Source organism: Solea senegalensis, linkage group LG16, assembly GCF_019176455.1.
Source record: "Solea senegalensis isolate Sse05_10M linkage group LG16, IFAPA_SoseM_1, whole genome shotgun sequence".
Classification (NCBI taxonomy): Eukaryota; Metazoa; Chordata; class Actinopteri; order Pleuronectiformes; family Soleidae; genus Solea; species Solea senegalensis.
This window is the reverse complement of record NC_058036.1, coordinates 8,179,038-8,196,157: the sequence shown is the minus strand read 5'-3', so window position 1 is coordinate 8,196,157 and position 17,120 is coordinate 8,179,038. Positions and strand designations below refer to the sequence as shown.

The 17,120-nt window shown below is 39.3% G+C and overlaps 1 protein-coding gene across 2 annotated transcripts; it reads left to right on the top strand.

Annotated features, from left to right (window-relative positions):
* The first annotated feature begins 2,110 nt into the window (after positions 1–2,110).
* Positions 2,111–16,290, top strand: rbm25a (RNA binding motif protein 25a). Of its 2 annotated transcripts, none has more exons than XM_044047335.1 (18): positions 2,111–2,293; positions 2,569–2,671; positions 4,112–4,161; positions 4,380–4,544; positions 4,908–4,965; positions 5,761–5,921; positions 6,013–6,204; positions 6,335–6,415; positions 10,158–10,438; positions 11,223–11,334; positions 11,457–11,546; positions 11,654–11,727; positions 11,816–11,966; positions 12,775–13,183; positions 14,267–14,571; positions 14,709–14,807; positions 14,928–14,975; positions 15,751–16,290. In XM_044047335.1, exons 2-18 carry the CDS (start codon positions 2,587–2,589, stop codon positions 15,841–15,843), a joined length of 2,454 nt encoding a protein of 817 aa, XP_043903270.1. In that variant the 5' UTR covers positions 2,111–2,293; positions 2,569–2,586; the 3' UTR covers positions 15,844–16,290. The 2 variants fall into 2 exon arrangements, with proteins under 2 accessions (XP_043903270.1, XP_043903269.1); XM_044047334.1 differs by having other exon boundaries at positions 6,332–6,415.
* The last annotated feature ends 830 nt before the right edge of the window (positions 16,291–17,120 follow it).

Sequence of the window (17,120 nt, the reverse complement as noted above, 5' to 3'; positions counted from 1 at the left end):
TAAACCAGTGTGTGTGTGTCTGTCTGTCTGTCTATATATCTATCTATCTATAATAAATAAAATAAAACTAAAAATGTACATTTGAATTTTGTGGGGAAAAAATTTATACATATTTTTGACATACATATGTACACTTAAAATAGGTAACCCACTTTTTAAAAGATAACAGTTTTTTAATCACTTTTTAAGTTCCACTGTACTTTTTTCAAATTTCTATCAATAATGAAATAAATCCTTACCATTTGATCAGGTACAAACAGACCTAAGAGGAACTTCTTTACAACTGCTGGGTTGTTTACAAGAAATTAATTAAGTGAAATTTGAATTTGAAGAAAGTTTTAAAATATTATGTATGGTTTACTCATGGGTTAAACAGTAACAAAAACAATAACAAAGACAATTTTACACATTGTAGACAATAAAGTTTAATGTACTATAACCCAAAATACAATGTTAACAACAGCCCATAGATAGATAGATAGATAGATAAATAGATGGACAGACAGACAGATCGATGGTATTACAGGGTGCAAGTAATGACAACAGTTTTCACATGCATCTATATAAGGTATTTGGCGCCATCAAGTGTTTTAAAGTGGAGCGTACGTGTCAGGCAAAACTTACAGTACATGCATAAGTTTGTTACCTGTAGCCTTTTTTGCAAAAAAACATTAACAAAGCCAAAAAGCACAAAGTCAAATGTTTAAGGTTGTTTGAAGGTACAGTGTGTTCAACGTAGCTGCATTTATTGGCAAAGTTGCATGTTGCAGCTGAATGTTCTCACCTCAATTCCCTTCCAAGTGTGTTAGAGAATCTATTGGTGTGTTTCCACCAGCTTGGTTCTACCTGCCTTGCCTTGCCTCGGCACGGCATAGTTAAGTTGTGTTTCCACTAGTGATATTACCTGGTACCACACAAGAATCAAGCCAAACTGTAGATCAGTTAAAAAGACTAAATGTGGGTTAATCTCCAACAATTACCAGGGAAATGTCTAAAATCTCAATATTTAACAGAGGAGTCCAGTGTACTTCAGCGACACTGCTGATCGCGATTGCAAGTGGTGAGCAGCATCACAAACTCTGCTGCTGTATTTCAGTCCAGTGACTGTGTCAGGGCTCCAGTCAGGGAGGAAGTATTGGACAAATATTTTTATTTAACTGATTCTAATGAGGGCCACATGGTGGTGGAGTGGTTAGCACTCTCGCCTTGCAGCGAGAAGACCCGAGTTCGAGCCCCGGTTGGAACAAGGGCCTTTCTGCATGGAGTTTGCATGTTCTCCCCATGTGTGCGTGGGTTCTCTCCAGGTTCTCCGGCTTCCTCCCACAGTACAAAAACATGCAATGTGGGGATTAGGTGAATTGGAAACTCTAAATTGACCGTAGGAGTGAGTGTGAGAGTGAATGGTTGTTTGTCTCTAGTTGTGTGTGGCCCTGCGATGGACTGGCGAACTGTCCAGGGTGTACCCCGCCTATCGCCCGATGTAGCTGAGATTGGCACAGCACCCCCCGCGACCCTCTGGTGGAGGATAAAGCGGTAGATGTTGACTGACTGACTGATTCTAATGATTCAGTACACTGAAAACAACAGCTTTGCAAGTCACTAGTCATTCCTTTGTGTGTGTCCCCGTAACACGAAGTCACAACAGTTTCATACAGCTGTGCAGTGATGACTCCGCCCACGTTGAGTAGGTACTATTTTGTAGTGGAAACCAACCTAAACTGTGCCAAGGTAAGTTGAAGGGAAGCGAGCTGGGACCATAAGTGGAAAAGATTATGAGGTTCTACGTCATAATTATGAGATGCTATGTCATAATAATGAGATACTAAGCAATTATTATGAGATGCTAAGTCTTAATAATGAGATACAATTTCGAAATTGTTATGAGATAGTATCTCATATGATAGTATCTCATAATTATCACTTAGTATCTCATAAATATGGCTTGGACTCTCATAATTATGATGTAGTATGTCATTATTATGACTTAGTATCTCATAATTATGACTTACTATATATTTTTGTGTGGCGGAAATGGGCTTCCATGGTGACATGAGGTGTTTGCCTGAGAGACAAAATGTAGGGCAAAATGAATCCCAGGCTGCTGCTGTGATATCCCATGATGCATTGCGAAAAGAATAGGTCCCAGTATTTGTATCCATAGAAGGCACCGGTCTCAATTATAAACTTAATCTTCATACTTCCGTTTTTTTCTCTTTGCTGTATTTAATGGGATGCTGTTTGAGCAAAATACTGTACTCTTGAATTGTAGTTTTAATTCTACGCTTCCCGGCAGGTGAGTAACATCCGTGCGTGACCGCTGCAGCTAGCTAAACTAGCAAGGCCACAGAATGCGCGTTAGCTCACATGAGCTAATTAGCAAGTTGATGTTAAAGTATGTAATTTTCCGGCGCTGCAGGTGTTCCACCTGTTTAGTTTACAGTGCTAACGGTCAATTGTGCTACTAATGTCATCAATAAATAATGCCTATAAACCCGTTTTAACAACGAAAACGCAATTTTCTTGATCTGCACTTCTCCATTTAACACACCCTCCCTCGTTCATACATAGTTGTCTGCAAAGTTGAGGATGTCGTATCCTCCTCCGCTCAACCGTCAGCAGATTGGCCTCCCGCCTCCACAGTTTGCGGGGTTTGCCACAACAGTCCCGCCAGGTATGAAGCACCTGCAGTACATGTGTGTTTGTAAATCAGACTCTTAGTAATTGTGGGGCGATTGTTTATTCTGTAAACTTACCAAGAGACACGTGTAGTGCTTGTCAGCAAATCGGGCCAACTACAGTTTCCCCAGGTCCTATTGTTTTTGATTTCCATTTACAGTTATCAGTTTTGTCCTTTATTTGCGTGCATTGACTGTGATGTGTGTATATATGTATATATGTATATATATTTATGTACAGTATGTACTAGACATGTTCCCATTTTTCCCTCCTGATACCGATTCCGATACTTGTGCTGTGGGTATCGGCCGATACAGAGTACCAATACCGATACCAGTGTGTATCATACTATGCCTGCATGAATGTGATATGATTATCATTGGTGGTAAAGTTTGGCTCAGGTTAAACCCTCTGTAAAACCAGAACGAATTCAGCAAATGGACACCATTTATTTTTACCAGTGATATGTTATTTTATTCTTCAGCTTGTACATTTGTTTTGACTCTGGTCCAAACACCACAGCACTGGCAAAGCTTCATGTTTCCAAAGGACGCGCGTGACATAATTTTTACATGACTCCAGATTGTTAAAATTAGTCTCTGAAGTAACGCTAAACTTTAAAAAAAGAGGCATACATAAGCAGGACACATGTACGCTGGTTAGTTGTAGCGCTGCTCTTTTTTCTTTTCATAAATGGGGCTAGCACAGCTAACAACACTAACGGAGCTGACGGAGTATGCAAGGACCTAGGAAAACCAATGCGGAGGTAAATACTGCCAAACCTGCGACATGATGAGCTAACGTTAGCTCCTTGTCTACAGGTGTCAGGTGATCAGTTCTTCACACCTCTAAAACAGCACAGCGCAACTGTTTCAAGAGCGGCGAAGAAGAACCGTGCTCTAATAAATTACGTGGTATCAGATTGGTGCATGGACTCCAGTACTCTCCGATACAGATGCCCACATTTTCGGCAGTATCGGAGGCATTTCCGATACTGGTATCGGGATCGGAACAACTCTAATATATACACTGTATATCCTAGGTTCAGTGTGTCCAAACCATTTTTCAAACCAGCCTGGTCATTGTCCTCTGACTTCTGGCAAACAAGGCATTTCACCCACGGAACTGCAGCTCACATATTATTTACTATTTTTGGACCATTCTCTGTAATCCCTAGAAAGGATTGTTTGTGAAAATCCCAGTAGATATTCAGACCACTACATCTGCCACTTTCAGAGACACATAAATCAGGACAATTAATTACTTCAGTATTGTTTTTAGTAGCTCTCTATGTCTGTCTGTTTTTTGTTTGCGCTTCCACACTTGCTCTTGTCAACATGACCAACAGAGGCTGCCAGTTTGCCTTGTTTTGCTTGTTATTTACTTGTCATTTTTGCATCCCTGTTTTTGAGTCTTCTTTTGTTTCTCTTTTCAGGTACCCCCATGATCCCGTTACATATGGGTGTAGTGGCTCCCACACCCACTGTGAGTTAGAAACATGATTTTCTTATAAACACATGCCAACTGAAGCATCACCTTTTCTGAATGAGTCAACCTGTTTGTTTAAAGTGTGCAGCTCAACCCTCACTAGTCTGACCCTCACCCCTATTATAATTTATCCTGATGTCCTTCTCTTTCTTTTGTTACCGCTTGAGATGAAAGTGACACCTGACCAGTACTAAAATGTAACTTTTATATTTCAGGTTCTCCTACCAACCCCTGTTGCCATAGCACAGAAGCCCATGACTCTAAAGAAAGAGTCTGGCATCATCAGAGCCAAGGACACAGAAGATGGACCTACAACTACTGTATTTGTAGGGAACATCTCTGAAAAGGCATCTGACATGTTGGTCAGGCAGCTTCTAGCGGTGGGTTGACTGTGAACTGACTGAGTGAAATTTACATGTCCTTTGGTGACATAGTTAAATAACATTCAAGCTGTAAGTATTTCAGAATTAATAAAGAATAAGTAGCAATAGGGAGCTACTAATTAAAATATGCAAGTGACAAACACTAAATACAGCATCATTATGATCATTATGATTATGCACTTTTTTAGATGAAAATTTGTATTATTCCTTTACTGCAGGCTGTAATTGTTCTTCTCTATCACTGGGAAATAATGTCTCAGGAAACACACCTTTCTGCCAAAACTGATTAGTGATTATTTCATGATTGGTGGAACATTAGCATCTGCAATGTGAAATTGATATATTACTCTTTTGACACAGAAATGTGGAATCGTCTTAAGCTGGAAAAGGGTCCAAGGTGCCTCTGGAAAACTTCAAGGTAAAAATAAAACGGGCCACAACACATTTCAACTCTTGCCCAAATATCTTCATGTTATGTGAATTGGGGTTGGTTTCCTACATTATTATTGTAGGAATTATCCTACAATACTGATATGGTGATTTTAATCACTTTTAAACAAAACATCTACACTGATGCATTTACCTCCTGCATCGCGGACATGCTGACCGTGGGACAGCATATAGACTTGTGGAGCTCCTCAACCTTCTGTTTGAAGGACGACTCACTTAAATCTGGAAGTGCTTTAGACGATGATGAAAATTCATATTTTTGTTTTTGCACTACTGTGAGGAAGTCATTAGATTAGATGTTTTAGCAATAATACAGGAAACATGTATGCAGTTTTAAAATAACATTTGTCAGAAAAAAGCTTCTACAGTTTAAGGTCAAGCATTTAGTGTGATCTACCTTTACACTTGTACAATAGCATAACCCTGGTTCTCTTAAAACTGGATTGGAACCCTAATTAATGGTAGTGATACCTGTGTCCTATTTCATGCTGAGTAAAAGGTCTATTACACCATGTTTATTCAAGACATGCTTGACCATTACATACACATGTTGTATGAGTTAAACTCATTGACAACCTGCCTGCAAATATATAAGACCAACTTTCACATTGTTACAATCCAAATGCCAATGATCACAGAATTTGACAGGTGTGCCACAAAGTTTGCACATACACATAGCTTATTGCTATATCAAAAATAATGTTTGTGAGAAATTTTGTCATTAACATCTGTGGTACATTTTTCTCCTGTTAACTCCTGGAAGCTTTTGGGTTCTGCGAGTATAAGGAGCCCGAATCTACACTGCGCGCTCTCAGGCTTCTGCATGAGTTGCTCTTAGGTGACAAGAAGTTGTTGGTCAAGGTTGATGCCAAGACCAAGGCCCAGCTGGATGAATGGAAAGCCAAGAAGAAAAGTGCCAATGGGGTATGCTGTTTAACTGTTGAGTAGAAGATGAATGTTTATGCTTTTTGTTAAAATGGTAATTTTCCAGACCTTTCCTGGCTTTAACATACAGGCAGAAAGTAGTGGGTCAAAGAATGAAGACGATGATGAGGAGGAAGTTCTTGATGAAGAAACCCTGCGTCGGGATCAGGTCGTGAAGGGGGCGATAGACGTCCTCATCCGAGAGTATGCTAGTGAGCTCAATGCTCCCTCACAGGATCCAGACAGTCAACCTCGCAAGAAGCGGAAAGAGAAGAAAGAGGAGGTAGAGTTTGCACGATCTTCACGGAAAAGCAAAACTTGTATTAGCATTGTCTCCAGCTGCGTTTTGTACCTGAACAGCTGGGTATTTAGTGTGTTTGTTTTTTTGTCCCTTCCTACTTTTCCGTAAGGAGGATATCAATGCGATGGAGTTGGAGGATGATAAGAGAGACCTGATATCCAGAGAAATCAGCAAATTCAGGGACACACACAAGGTAACCTATCAAACTGCTGCTATGTATCTATTATTTAGGTTTTGGAGGAATGATCCTCCACATTTTAATTACAAATTCTTCAACAGAAAATGGAGCTGCAATTTATATATTAATGGAGATAATTTCTCAACAAGACTGTTATGTTACTGTCAACCACTGTATGCAAATGAAAATAATAGTTATTTACATTTATGATGCTGATTCAAATATTTTTTCTACTCAAGTCACTCACATGTCTGCATAGTGTCTTAAAGTATTTCCTAATTTTATTCTAATTCATTTTCATAATACTGACATTAGACTAAACATTATAGCTCTGCACAAGCTAAATTCATCACACAGAGTGCATGGATACAATGTTAAATTCCACCTAAAGCTAATCTATTGATTAAACCCCACCAATATGGTAGAGTTCATTTGGTGACTAGAGCAAGATGAATCTCAGAATCTCAGCTTTGGAAAAAGTTGCAAGGATAGGATGTAAGTATGATCTTTCTTTTCTTTTTTACTCATGTTGGGCGCTCCCTTCTCAAGGGTTTGCAGAGGGGCAACTGGCTCTCAGTTTTTATTTAAGAAGCATTAGCATTGGCTCAAACTAAAATGATCTTGGACTTGGGGTGGTCGAGGGTACAAAGCAGAGTTTAAGCAGTGCGGTGACAGTCGTGCAGCAGCTCAGTGAACCTCTGCAGGTCCTCAGATGATGAATGACACAGACAGACTGAATAAGCCTAATAACTGTTTTGAACTGCAGCCTGTAGTTATCTTAAAGCAGGGAGCGCCCGTTCACAGCACACAGTGGTCTGAAGTTTAGTGAGGTAAGTCCATCTTCTGTTGTTTTTATTTATTATTTTTTTTATTCAACCACCCCTTTACTTTTACTTTTTTATTTATTGGCAACTCCACCACCACCCTAGTGACAGAACAGAAAAGAGAAGTGAGTTTGATTAGAAAACGACAAATAACTGGGGCAGAAGCATGAATACAGTCATGCAACAATGAGCTTAGTCTTGACCTTGATCAGCTGCCACAAGGATGAACAGCACTCCACATCAATAAGGTTATGAAAGATATTGTATTTTACTTGGATACAATATTTGTCACAAAATAAGCCTTTTTTCACAAAAGAAAATTAAAGCAAGAGGTAAGTTTTGAACAACTCGATGATACAAGAGCCAGGGAATTAATCAGCTGGCCAATGGATTAATGTCCATGTGAGATAAACACCTCACTTCAGAATGCTATCAATAGTTTGCAAAAGGTTATTTTAATCAACCCTACTGTAGCTAAATTAAAGTTTAAGATGTACTGTCAATGTACAAAATGTAGTTCAGAACCTTTTCATTCTTTCCACCTTATTTTTTTTTAATCACTCAACAGTTTCAGACACACATTTCAGTCTTCGATTGTTTTCATAAATCAGTCAACATGTACAGCTGAACTTAAACACATGGCTGACATTTTTCACATCAGTTTTAAAGACTGAAGTTGGTCTGACTCTGTTGAGGGTTTTTAAAACCTATTAATTGGGCTGCAGAAGCCAAGGAGACATGAGAAGACAACTTACAGGTAAGACAGCTTAACTTGCTTTTCCTTGTGGCAAAATGGAACCAAGTTGTTACAGATGTCATGTATGTGAATGAATTGTAATTGCAATGCTTCACAGGTATCGTAATGATGATTTTGTCTTGACCTGCTTTTCCTCCCACACGTAGTGTAGGGGCAGAGAAGTGCTGAAACCGTAGCTCAACTGTAAGTCGCACACCAGTAGCTCCGAACCGTTCCGTAGAAAATGGCCATCTTTTGTCTGTCCACTGGTGAGAGTATGGACTTTTGGTTTTACATTTTATGTTAAATCCCATTGAATTTGGACATGTGTAGAGATGGGATTAGAGATGATTGATTATTAAGTATTAATCTAGAATTACACTGTAGTTACTCATTATGGTTCAGTCATGTAGCTCTATCCCACACTTGCGCCACTTCCTTGCATATCAGACCATCATGACCAAAACACAGAAGCTGATTATGTAATGAATTCAGTTAGGCTGGAGCCATGTTAATCCAAGGCTTTTGATCCACTTGGCACCCACACATAAGACCAAGGCCCAAACCCGGGAATTATATAGCAGTGACTTAGTAAAATTGTTGACCTCATGGTAGGGCTGAGCGATATAACTACTTCATATTGGTCGATATCGATAATTACTGATCATTTTTCATGACCTTTTAAAAATGACTAATAATAAAAAAATATTTTAACTTATATCACCTTGATTGGATCACCTTTATTCTAAACTGATAAACTTTCCTCTTATTTTAATCACTACAGTTATCATTCAGACCACACAGAGGAAAATGGTAAAGTCCTTGGCTCTGTGATAAGTCACTGCCTCAGTAATGTCTTTGTAATGTTTAGATTTTTTTAATCATACGGCACTGTTGCAGAGCACCTCAACAGGGTGGTCTGTGTATCTCCACATGTAGCGGCAGACGATGTTGATGGCCGTGCCGTACAATGCATATAATCCAGAGGGTGTGAGCGACGAAGATGGTAGAATAAGTTTGTTGATAATAAATTATAAGCTCTTGGTGGGTATGGTCGTCTGGCGTAATTTGTAGGCATTAATGTGATTGTGGTCGAAGTTAAAATAACCAAAAAAAACCTGCCAGACTGGCGAGGTAGTGTGTCCTTTTTTTTTTTGGTCTTACTAATGATCTCCTCACTTTCAGCGCTCATTCTCGCCTCCGCTCACTCGATGTTCACATGCTGTTGTGAGTGAGACACAGGGAAGAGGATGGCGCAACCAAACATGACTGTTCAGTGATTGGCTGTTTGACTGCCACTCCAGAGACTCTGGCCACTCTACAGGTTGCAAGCATGGTAGCAACTTGGTTATGAAGAGTTTGTTCATGCAACCAAACCTGCTTCGTCTATTTTTTTAGCGCTTTTTTTTGTTTGTTTTATCGCCCAGCCCTACCTAATTGACACTTTTATTTAAGTGCTTTAAATTAGTGTGAGCATTTTGAAAATTGGATTAATAAATCTTGCTGGTACAGTATATACATTTTAATGCGCAGCATCTCTTATCACCCATCGATCTATCACTTTTCCGCATTTGCCTGAGTGCACATTGATGTGCTAAGCGGATGTGCACTTGACCAACATGTATTAAATTTTTATTGGAAAGGCCTTATTACATCAGAGCTTATTCTCAGATCACCATAGAGCACATAGTAAAAGCAGAGGACAAGTTGACCTGTTACATATGTGGAAAAAAATAGCGTTTGTGATGAAAGGAAGCACAGGATTCTGAAGCAATTTTGGAAATTATAAAATAATTTTAAAAAAGTGCTGATAAAGCGGTGTCTTTTCTCCCAGTAGCTCGTCATGTAAAGACAAATTATCGCACCAACTTTTGGTTTCTTTAAAGAATGAGCTGCAATTTACGGTTTTACACAAGTGTGTCACGAATTGACTATGTTCATTAAACTTGCTCATGCATTGGATGACTTCATGGAGGAAACATCAGGGCTAAGAGGAACTTCTCACTTGCAGCAACCAGCCTCTCCAAAGCAATGAGTCATGGCAGTATGTGAGCATGTACACTATGGCCCAGGGAGTCAAAACCATTTCATGTGCTTTTGACCTGTTTATATGTATGTATTCAAGGATGAAGGTCTGTTCTTTGCATTTTAAATGTAGTAACGCCTTCTCGTCTTTCTTCCTGTCGGGCTCCTGCAGAAACTGGAAGAGGAAAAAGGAAAGAAAGAGAAGGAGCGACTGGAGCTCGAGAGGGAAAGGAGAGAGAGGGACAAAGAGCGGGAGCGTGAGAGGGAACGCCGCGACCGTGAAAAAGAGAAGGAAAGGGAGAGGGAGAGGGACAAGGAACGGGAGAGAGACAGAGATCGTGAACGGGAGCGGGAGAGAGACCGAGACCGAGATCGAGAACGGGAGAGGACGAAAGAGCGAGAGAGAGAGAAGGAGAGGAGTCGAGACGTCAGTAGAGATCGCAGCAGATCGAGGTCAGTGAGAGAAATACTTAAGGTTTATTTAAGGATGAAATTGACTTGTGGCTCATTTTAAAAAGGTTTTATTTTGAACTATCAGGAGCGACTTGCACAGCCTTATTTTAATGGCATTTTGAAGGATCTGTTTTGATGTGTTGGTCCAAAGTGTGCCTGCATCTTCTTCAAGCAACATCATTGGTATTGTAATGAAATCATTTGATTTTCATGTCAATAATTTCAGTTTTCGTCACATGTCCGTATTCATTTAGTTACATTTAGAGCGATAGATCCAAGTGGAGACAAATGAGTCTGTATGCAGGCTCATAGTTATAATGACCCTGGTACACATTTTGTTTGCTCTTGATTAGTAACAAAAGGCTCAGTAGAGCTACAGTAGCCCACACTGAATGCAGTTCATGACACAATCTGTTATAAATTTTACAAGTGTGTTTTTGATATAAGTATGGATGGATAATTTAGTAGAAATGGCTCTAAATGGGAGTCGAACATAAGCATCTTTCATTTCTGCTTAAATTATCATCAGACACTGTCAGTATTTCAAAATGTATCTATGATAGTCTTCAGTAGCTGACAAAACATTAAGTGGTTGTTGAAGAGCTTTTTAATGTTTAAACATAATATTATACTTTTATATCACAGCTTTTGTACTGGATTTCATTTAAGGCCATAAAGGCTGAAAACACCAGGTTTGAATGCTATCTTTTAAAATGTACCCCTCTCATTTGAACCCTACCATGATGCTGGAACAAGTCTTACCGTGATAATGTGTCTTCCACAGAGAGAGGGTGAGAGAAGATAAAACACGAGACCGAGAAGGTGATGAGGAGGACATCTACGAACGGAGGAGACTTGAGAGGAGGCTTCGAGACAAAGAGGCAGCTTACCAAGAAGTATGAATATTTTTGTGTAATAGATTAAAAAAAAATTTTATTTGTTAAGTTTACATAAAAGAAATGTCCGACAGTTTAACTAATTTAATGACTTTGCTGAATTGTTTTTCTCCATCTCGAAGCGTCTTAAAAATTGGGAGATCCGCGAGAGGAAGAAAGGTCGTGACTACAGTAAAGACATGGAGAGGGAGGATGAGAGGCGTCGTGAAATGGTAAATAAATGGAACACACAAGTTCTAATTGTTGAATATTATTGTATTACAGCTATTTCCATTTGTTTTTGACAAATATATGACTGTGATTATCTGTTTCATATCAGATGAAAGAAGCCAAAAGACTGAAAGAATTTCTTGAAGATTATGACGACGACAGAGACGACCCAAAGTACTACAGGTAACTCTTTTCCCACACATGTTGGCAGGTGGGAGGTGCTGTTGTTTTTGCTTTTGACATCACTCCTTGTTGTGATTCTCATTTTCAGAGGCAGTGCGTTGCAGAAGCGACTCCGTGACAGAGAAAAGGAAACAGAGTTGGACGAGCGAGACCGGAAGAGGGAGAAGGAGGAGCTGGAGGAGATCAGACAGAGGCTTCTCGCAGAGGGTCACCCTGACCCTGACGCTGAACTGCAGAGGGTGAGACCACGCAGAGATTGATTTTTTTTTTTCTCTTAAGCAAAAATATTTGATTTGATTTTAAAGAAATGTTTATCTGAGGAACAGACGATCTTTGTTCTTTTATCAGCGTTTCATTGTTTCTTAAATGTGAGCCAAGGCTATGTTGACATGTTATGATTTTGCGTTGCCCATCCACGTTCATCTGTTCTATTCTTATGAATGCATTAAGAACGCCTTGATGGCAACTTATACAACTTCTACAAAATTTGTTTTAAGAAGAATAAGTTAAAATAAGAATTGTTTGGTTTTGTAGCCTTCGACTGAGCCTTTTATTTGTACTTGAGGGCTTGCTTTAGACTCAGCCGTCTTAACCCAATTTGTAAATCTAATTATCGATGAATTATTATTACACATTTCATTCTACAGACTGAAGAGAACATCTTATTTTCTCACAGAGTTGCACAAATATCACACATTAATCCTTTTAAATATGTTTTTTTGAATGAAAATGTGAATGATGATGTAAAAATGACCGTTCCCTCTGATATCACAAATCATCGCAATCACATTTCCTGTCAAAATAATCGCAATTAGATATTTATTCAAAATCGTTCAGCCCTAAACAATAGAGAGTGGAAGAATGGAAAGAGATTTAAAAGAGTGTTTACATCCTTTCTGGTATGCAGTGTAGTTCCTTCATGTACTTGGGTAGAAGAGTCCTACATTTGTTACAGTCTGCATTGTCACCATCAGATGTCACTAATTCTTCCACACTGGACCTTTAAATATGTGATATGACATGTTCATATGTAATATGGTTGCGTAGATGGAGGAGGAGGCAGAGCGCAGACGACAGCCACCTCTGAAACTAGAACCTGAGGAGGATAAGATCCAGGAGAAGGCTCACAGAGATCGGGATCAGGAAAAATCTAGAGGCTCTGGAAAACCGGTGGAACCGCCACCTCGAGGCCCTCGGCAGCATTCAGATGATGATGTGGAGGAAGGGGAGGATGACTACCATGACGGAGAGGATTCACAAGATGTCCAGCCACAAGTCAAACCCATCATGCGACCAATCACCACTGCTCCCTCAGTGTCCTCTGCCAGTGGGAATGCGACTCCAAACACACCTGACAACGAATCTCCCTGCGGCATCATCATTCCTGGTGAGAACACTCCGGAGGTCCAACCTCCCGAGGAGCATCGGCCCAAGATGAGTCTCAGTCTCAAACTGGGTAAGTACAGTGGCAAATTAGGAAGGCAGCTTGATCTTAAGCTAAAACGGCTCTGTATGTTGTTAAACTGCAACCAAAATGGTGAAAATGCCGCTTTTGTACATGTTTGTTTACAGGAGTGTTTAGATTTATATTCTTTACAAACACTGACGAAAAGCAACATTAACAGACTTTGGTCCCCACAAAGACATGTACTGTAATTGTGTGTGTGTGTGTGTACAGAACAGAACAGAACAGAAATCAAAAATCAGATTTTGGTCCCCACTAAAGTGTACATGTCTGTGTGCACGTTAGTGCGTGTTGAGCTCCTTGGGTGGACACACCCCCAGCGTTTCAGAGCAGACCATATTGCTGAATTTGACATGATTTGAAATATAATGTTTAAACATTTTCTGACTTTTATAATCATTCATATTAGACATTTGAAACATTTTGTCCGAAAAAGGCATTTTCAGTTTTCGACTTAACACCGAAACAAAACCACGCGCCTGTCTATTCCTGCTTGGATTCAGTTGGAACACCAATAAAACTGTTCCAACAAGATGTGAGTACACGGTGGAACAGCACCTATTAAATGCTGGAAAGTGTCTATACACAAAAACGAAACTTGGCTGCATACAGCGCAGATTATGAACTCCTCCCGACATTCACTTGGATCCCCCTGCACTTCATCGTTACTGTAGTCGATCCTCGTCATAAAGATCATTACTTATATGTGTGGATAAGTCAGTGCAGGTGCGCAGAAAAAAAAGGCTTGTCCGTCTGCACCAGATGGGGGGCATGCACCCTTGTTGTCTGATATGTTCGATGAGATCCTCCTAAATATTTTTCATAGATTCTTAATTGATTTATTCTTTGAAGCATGAATATTAATATTACAATTGCAATGCCTTGGATTTATTGAGGTAAGTACACAGTCCCAGCCTTAACAACAAAATAAGATTAAAAAAAAACAATTGTACAGAATTGACATAATAATTTCTTTCGGCGTTTCGTTTTCAACTGTGGGTTGAGAAAGTCAGAAGAGATATTTTCATTACTTTACATGGACTTTAAGCTTCACTGCCATGCGTTGTGTTGCAGGTGCCACCAACAGTCCCAGTCAGCCCAACGCTGGAAAACGAAAGAAACTGGTGACAGTGGAAAGTGTCTTCAACAAGTTTGATGACGAGGAGGCTGATGAGCAGCCTCGCAAAAGGAAACTGGTTCCGTTAGACTATGGTGATGATGACAAGAGTCTGGGGCTGGACGGGTCGGACATTTCTGTGGCCAAAAGCAGCATCAACACTGAGGAGAAACGCAAGCATATTAAGAGCCTTATTGAGAAGATACCAACTGCCAGACCTGAGCTGTTTTCCTACCCTCTGGACTGGACCATGGTTGACTCGGTAAAAAGCCTGTGACTGTTTGGATTTGAAGCTATTTTATTAACTTTGCTATATTGTGTGATGGTGTTTAAAGGCTACAGTGAAGTAAGTAAATGTTCTGATTTGAATTTTAAACCATAAGATGTATTTTTTTTCAGACTCTGATGGATCGCCGCATTAAACCGTGGATTAATAAGAAGATTATTGAATACATCGGAGAGGAGGAACCCACTCTTGTTGATTTTGTCTGTTCAAAGGTAAGCAATTATTCTGTTTACTACTAATACTAATTTAAACTAATTTTGGTGGTGTTGGTGTTTATTGTTGTCCTGTGTTTCATTATAATCTAATGTTTGTTTTTTTCCTTTTCTCTCCAGGTGATGGCACACAGCACCCCTCAGGGTATTCTTGATGATGTTGCTATGGTAAGTTACAACTGGTCATGGACCCCAAAGCTAAAGCTCAGCTTCCACTAAGTGATTTGGATTTCTATCGTCAAAAGTTGTAAAGGGCACAAAAAAGTAGATTGTTGGCGCTCTTAACAGAGTGGTTCAGAAGTTAATGATTGGAGTTAAACAGACTGTAGTTTGTTCATTGGTTGACAGAAATGGAATAGGATAGACGCAAAATACATCAAAGCGAGGATTCTCCGAATTATCAGAGTGCACCTCTGTTTGCTGTGTTGCTTTCTGCTTTCTCATTCAATGTTTTGCTGACCTGGATTTACCATTCCAAACCATACGATGTTGAGTTGAACTGTACTGTACTGCTTGGTGGAAATGCAGCTTAAATCTTTTGTTGGTTGTTTGATACATTTCTTTCAGTGTCATTTACACGGCTGAGATCTAATGCGTCACACTGTCATTTAAATATATTTGTCAGTTTTTAGCAGCCTGGTTTTTAGATGGTCTGTCTCTCAATCAATCGAACAATAAAATAATCAATAATAGTTGGATTGATAGCCAGTAAATTGAAATTCATTGTCTCCTCAGGATGAATTCTAATTCTTGTAATTCCAGCCTCATCATCAGGTCGATTTTTGGTCCAAGTTTTGGTTTATACCTGTAAAACTACTGACTCTCCCCTTAGGCTCCGCTAAATGTTAGAATGTTTTATTGTTAGAATATTAGCATGCCAACAAAAGTATAAAACTCACAGCCTGTATTTGTTGCATATATTTACCAGTCTGTTTGTGTTTAGGTTCTCGATGAAGAAGCAGAAGTATTCATAGTAAAAATGTGGAGGCTGTTGATCTATGAAACAGAAGCCAAGAAAATTGGACTGGCGAAATGAAGACCCTGTAACTACGGGACTGACTTCTTAAGCTCACAGTTCTGCAACCTGCAGTTTTCTGGTCCGGCAGACTGTAAACATGTGCCCATGCACCCCTCCATTCCTTCAACAAGGAGCTGCTGCCTTGGATATGTAAGTGTGTTTGTTAGAGACTGTGTGTGTGTGTGCGTGTGCGTGCGCGTGTGTGCGTGCGTGTGTGTGTGTGTGTGTGCTCAAGTGTGTCTTTGTGTTTGGAGTAGAAAGTCTGAGCTGCAAACAGAAAGGGTTTGCAAAAACAACACTGCATGATAAAACCTGGGTTGTATGTTTATTTCCTCTGATGCTGTTGTGGCAAACAATGGTTTAATTTCTCCAGACAAATAAGTTAATCATATTCTGCTTTAATTTCCTGTCATCACAGTGAGGCACTGCTCCAATGTGTGAATTAATAAATATGCTTTTTTAGAACATGTCGTGGTGTCCTTTTTTTGACTGCATTTTCAGTGCCCTTATGCTCAAGAAAGCTTCTCTGAGTATATACAATTTCTTATTTTCTCTATATTTCTCTAAAACAAGACAGGTTTTTGTTGGTTTTGAAACAGCAAAATCACAAAACTCAAAAGTATCAGACTTAAATTATGACACTACAAAAATATGGGGTACATTTCTTTCCAGGTATATTTTATTAGTTAAAAAAAATACTAGTCCATGTAAATATTTACTTCGAGACGGATGCATTGAACAGTAGCAAAAATGTTTCAAACAACTTGCATTGATACATTTGTTTGTGTTAGACCTATGTACATTTATCAATGCAAATTAGATGGTGAGCAGGATTTGTTTGTTTAGTTTGATTTGATCGTTTGCTGCTACATTTTGTCACAAATTATTTCTTCCTGTTGGATTAGATCAGATCTGTTTTAGTTGTAGTTTTTTTTTGCTCCATATCATAGTCATTCATATGTGTTTACAATAAACGAAAGGTTTACTACAAATTCCCTCAGCTTTCATGGACATTAGATTTTTTATGGTATAGAACTTTTTGGTATAGAACTGTTAAAAAAAAAAATGCTTTTAATGAATTTTTATCAGTTCAAACGGTCAGTCAGTCATCGTCTAACCGCTTTATCCTCCACCAGAGGGTCGCGGGGGGTGCTGTGCCAATCTCAGCTACATCGTGGTTCCCTTTATAAATATGAAACTTAATATAGATTTAAATTTGAAACAAGATCGTATTTATTTAGCAGCACAGATGGCAAGCTAAAATGGTATGCAAGAAAATATGACACTATAGAAAA

What these genes read in the sequence shown, in the direction of transcription:
- rbm25a (XM_044047334.1), top strand. Translation starts at nt 2,587, where the DNA reads ATGTCGTATCCTCCTCCGCTCAACCGTCAGCAGATTGGCCTCCCGCCT. An exon ending in TGCCACAACAGTCCCGCCAG is followed by an intron (nt 2,672 to 4,111) that starts GTATGAAGCACC and finishes TTCTCTTTTCAG; the next exon opens with GTACCCCCATGATCCCGTTA. An exon ending in AGAAGAAAAGTGCCAATGGG is followed by an intron (nt 5,922 to 6,012) that starts GTATGCTGTTTA and finishes TTTAACATACAG; the next exon opens with GCAGAAAGTAGTGGGTCAAA.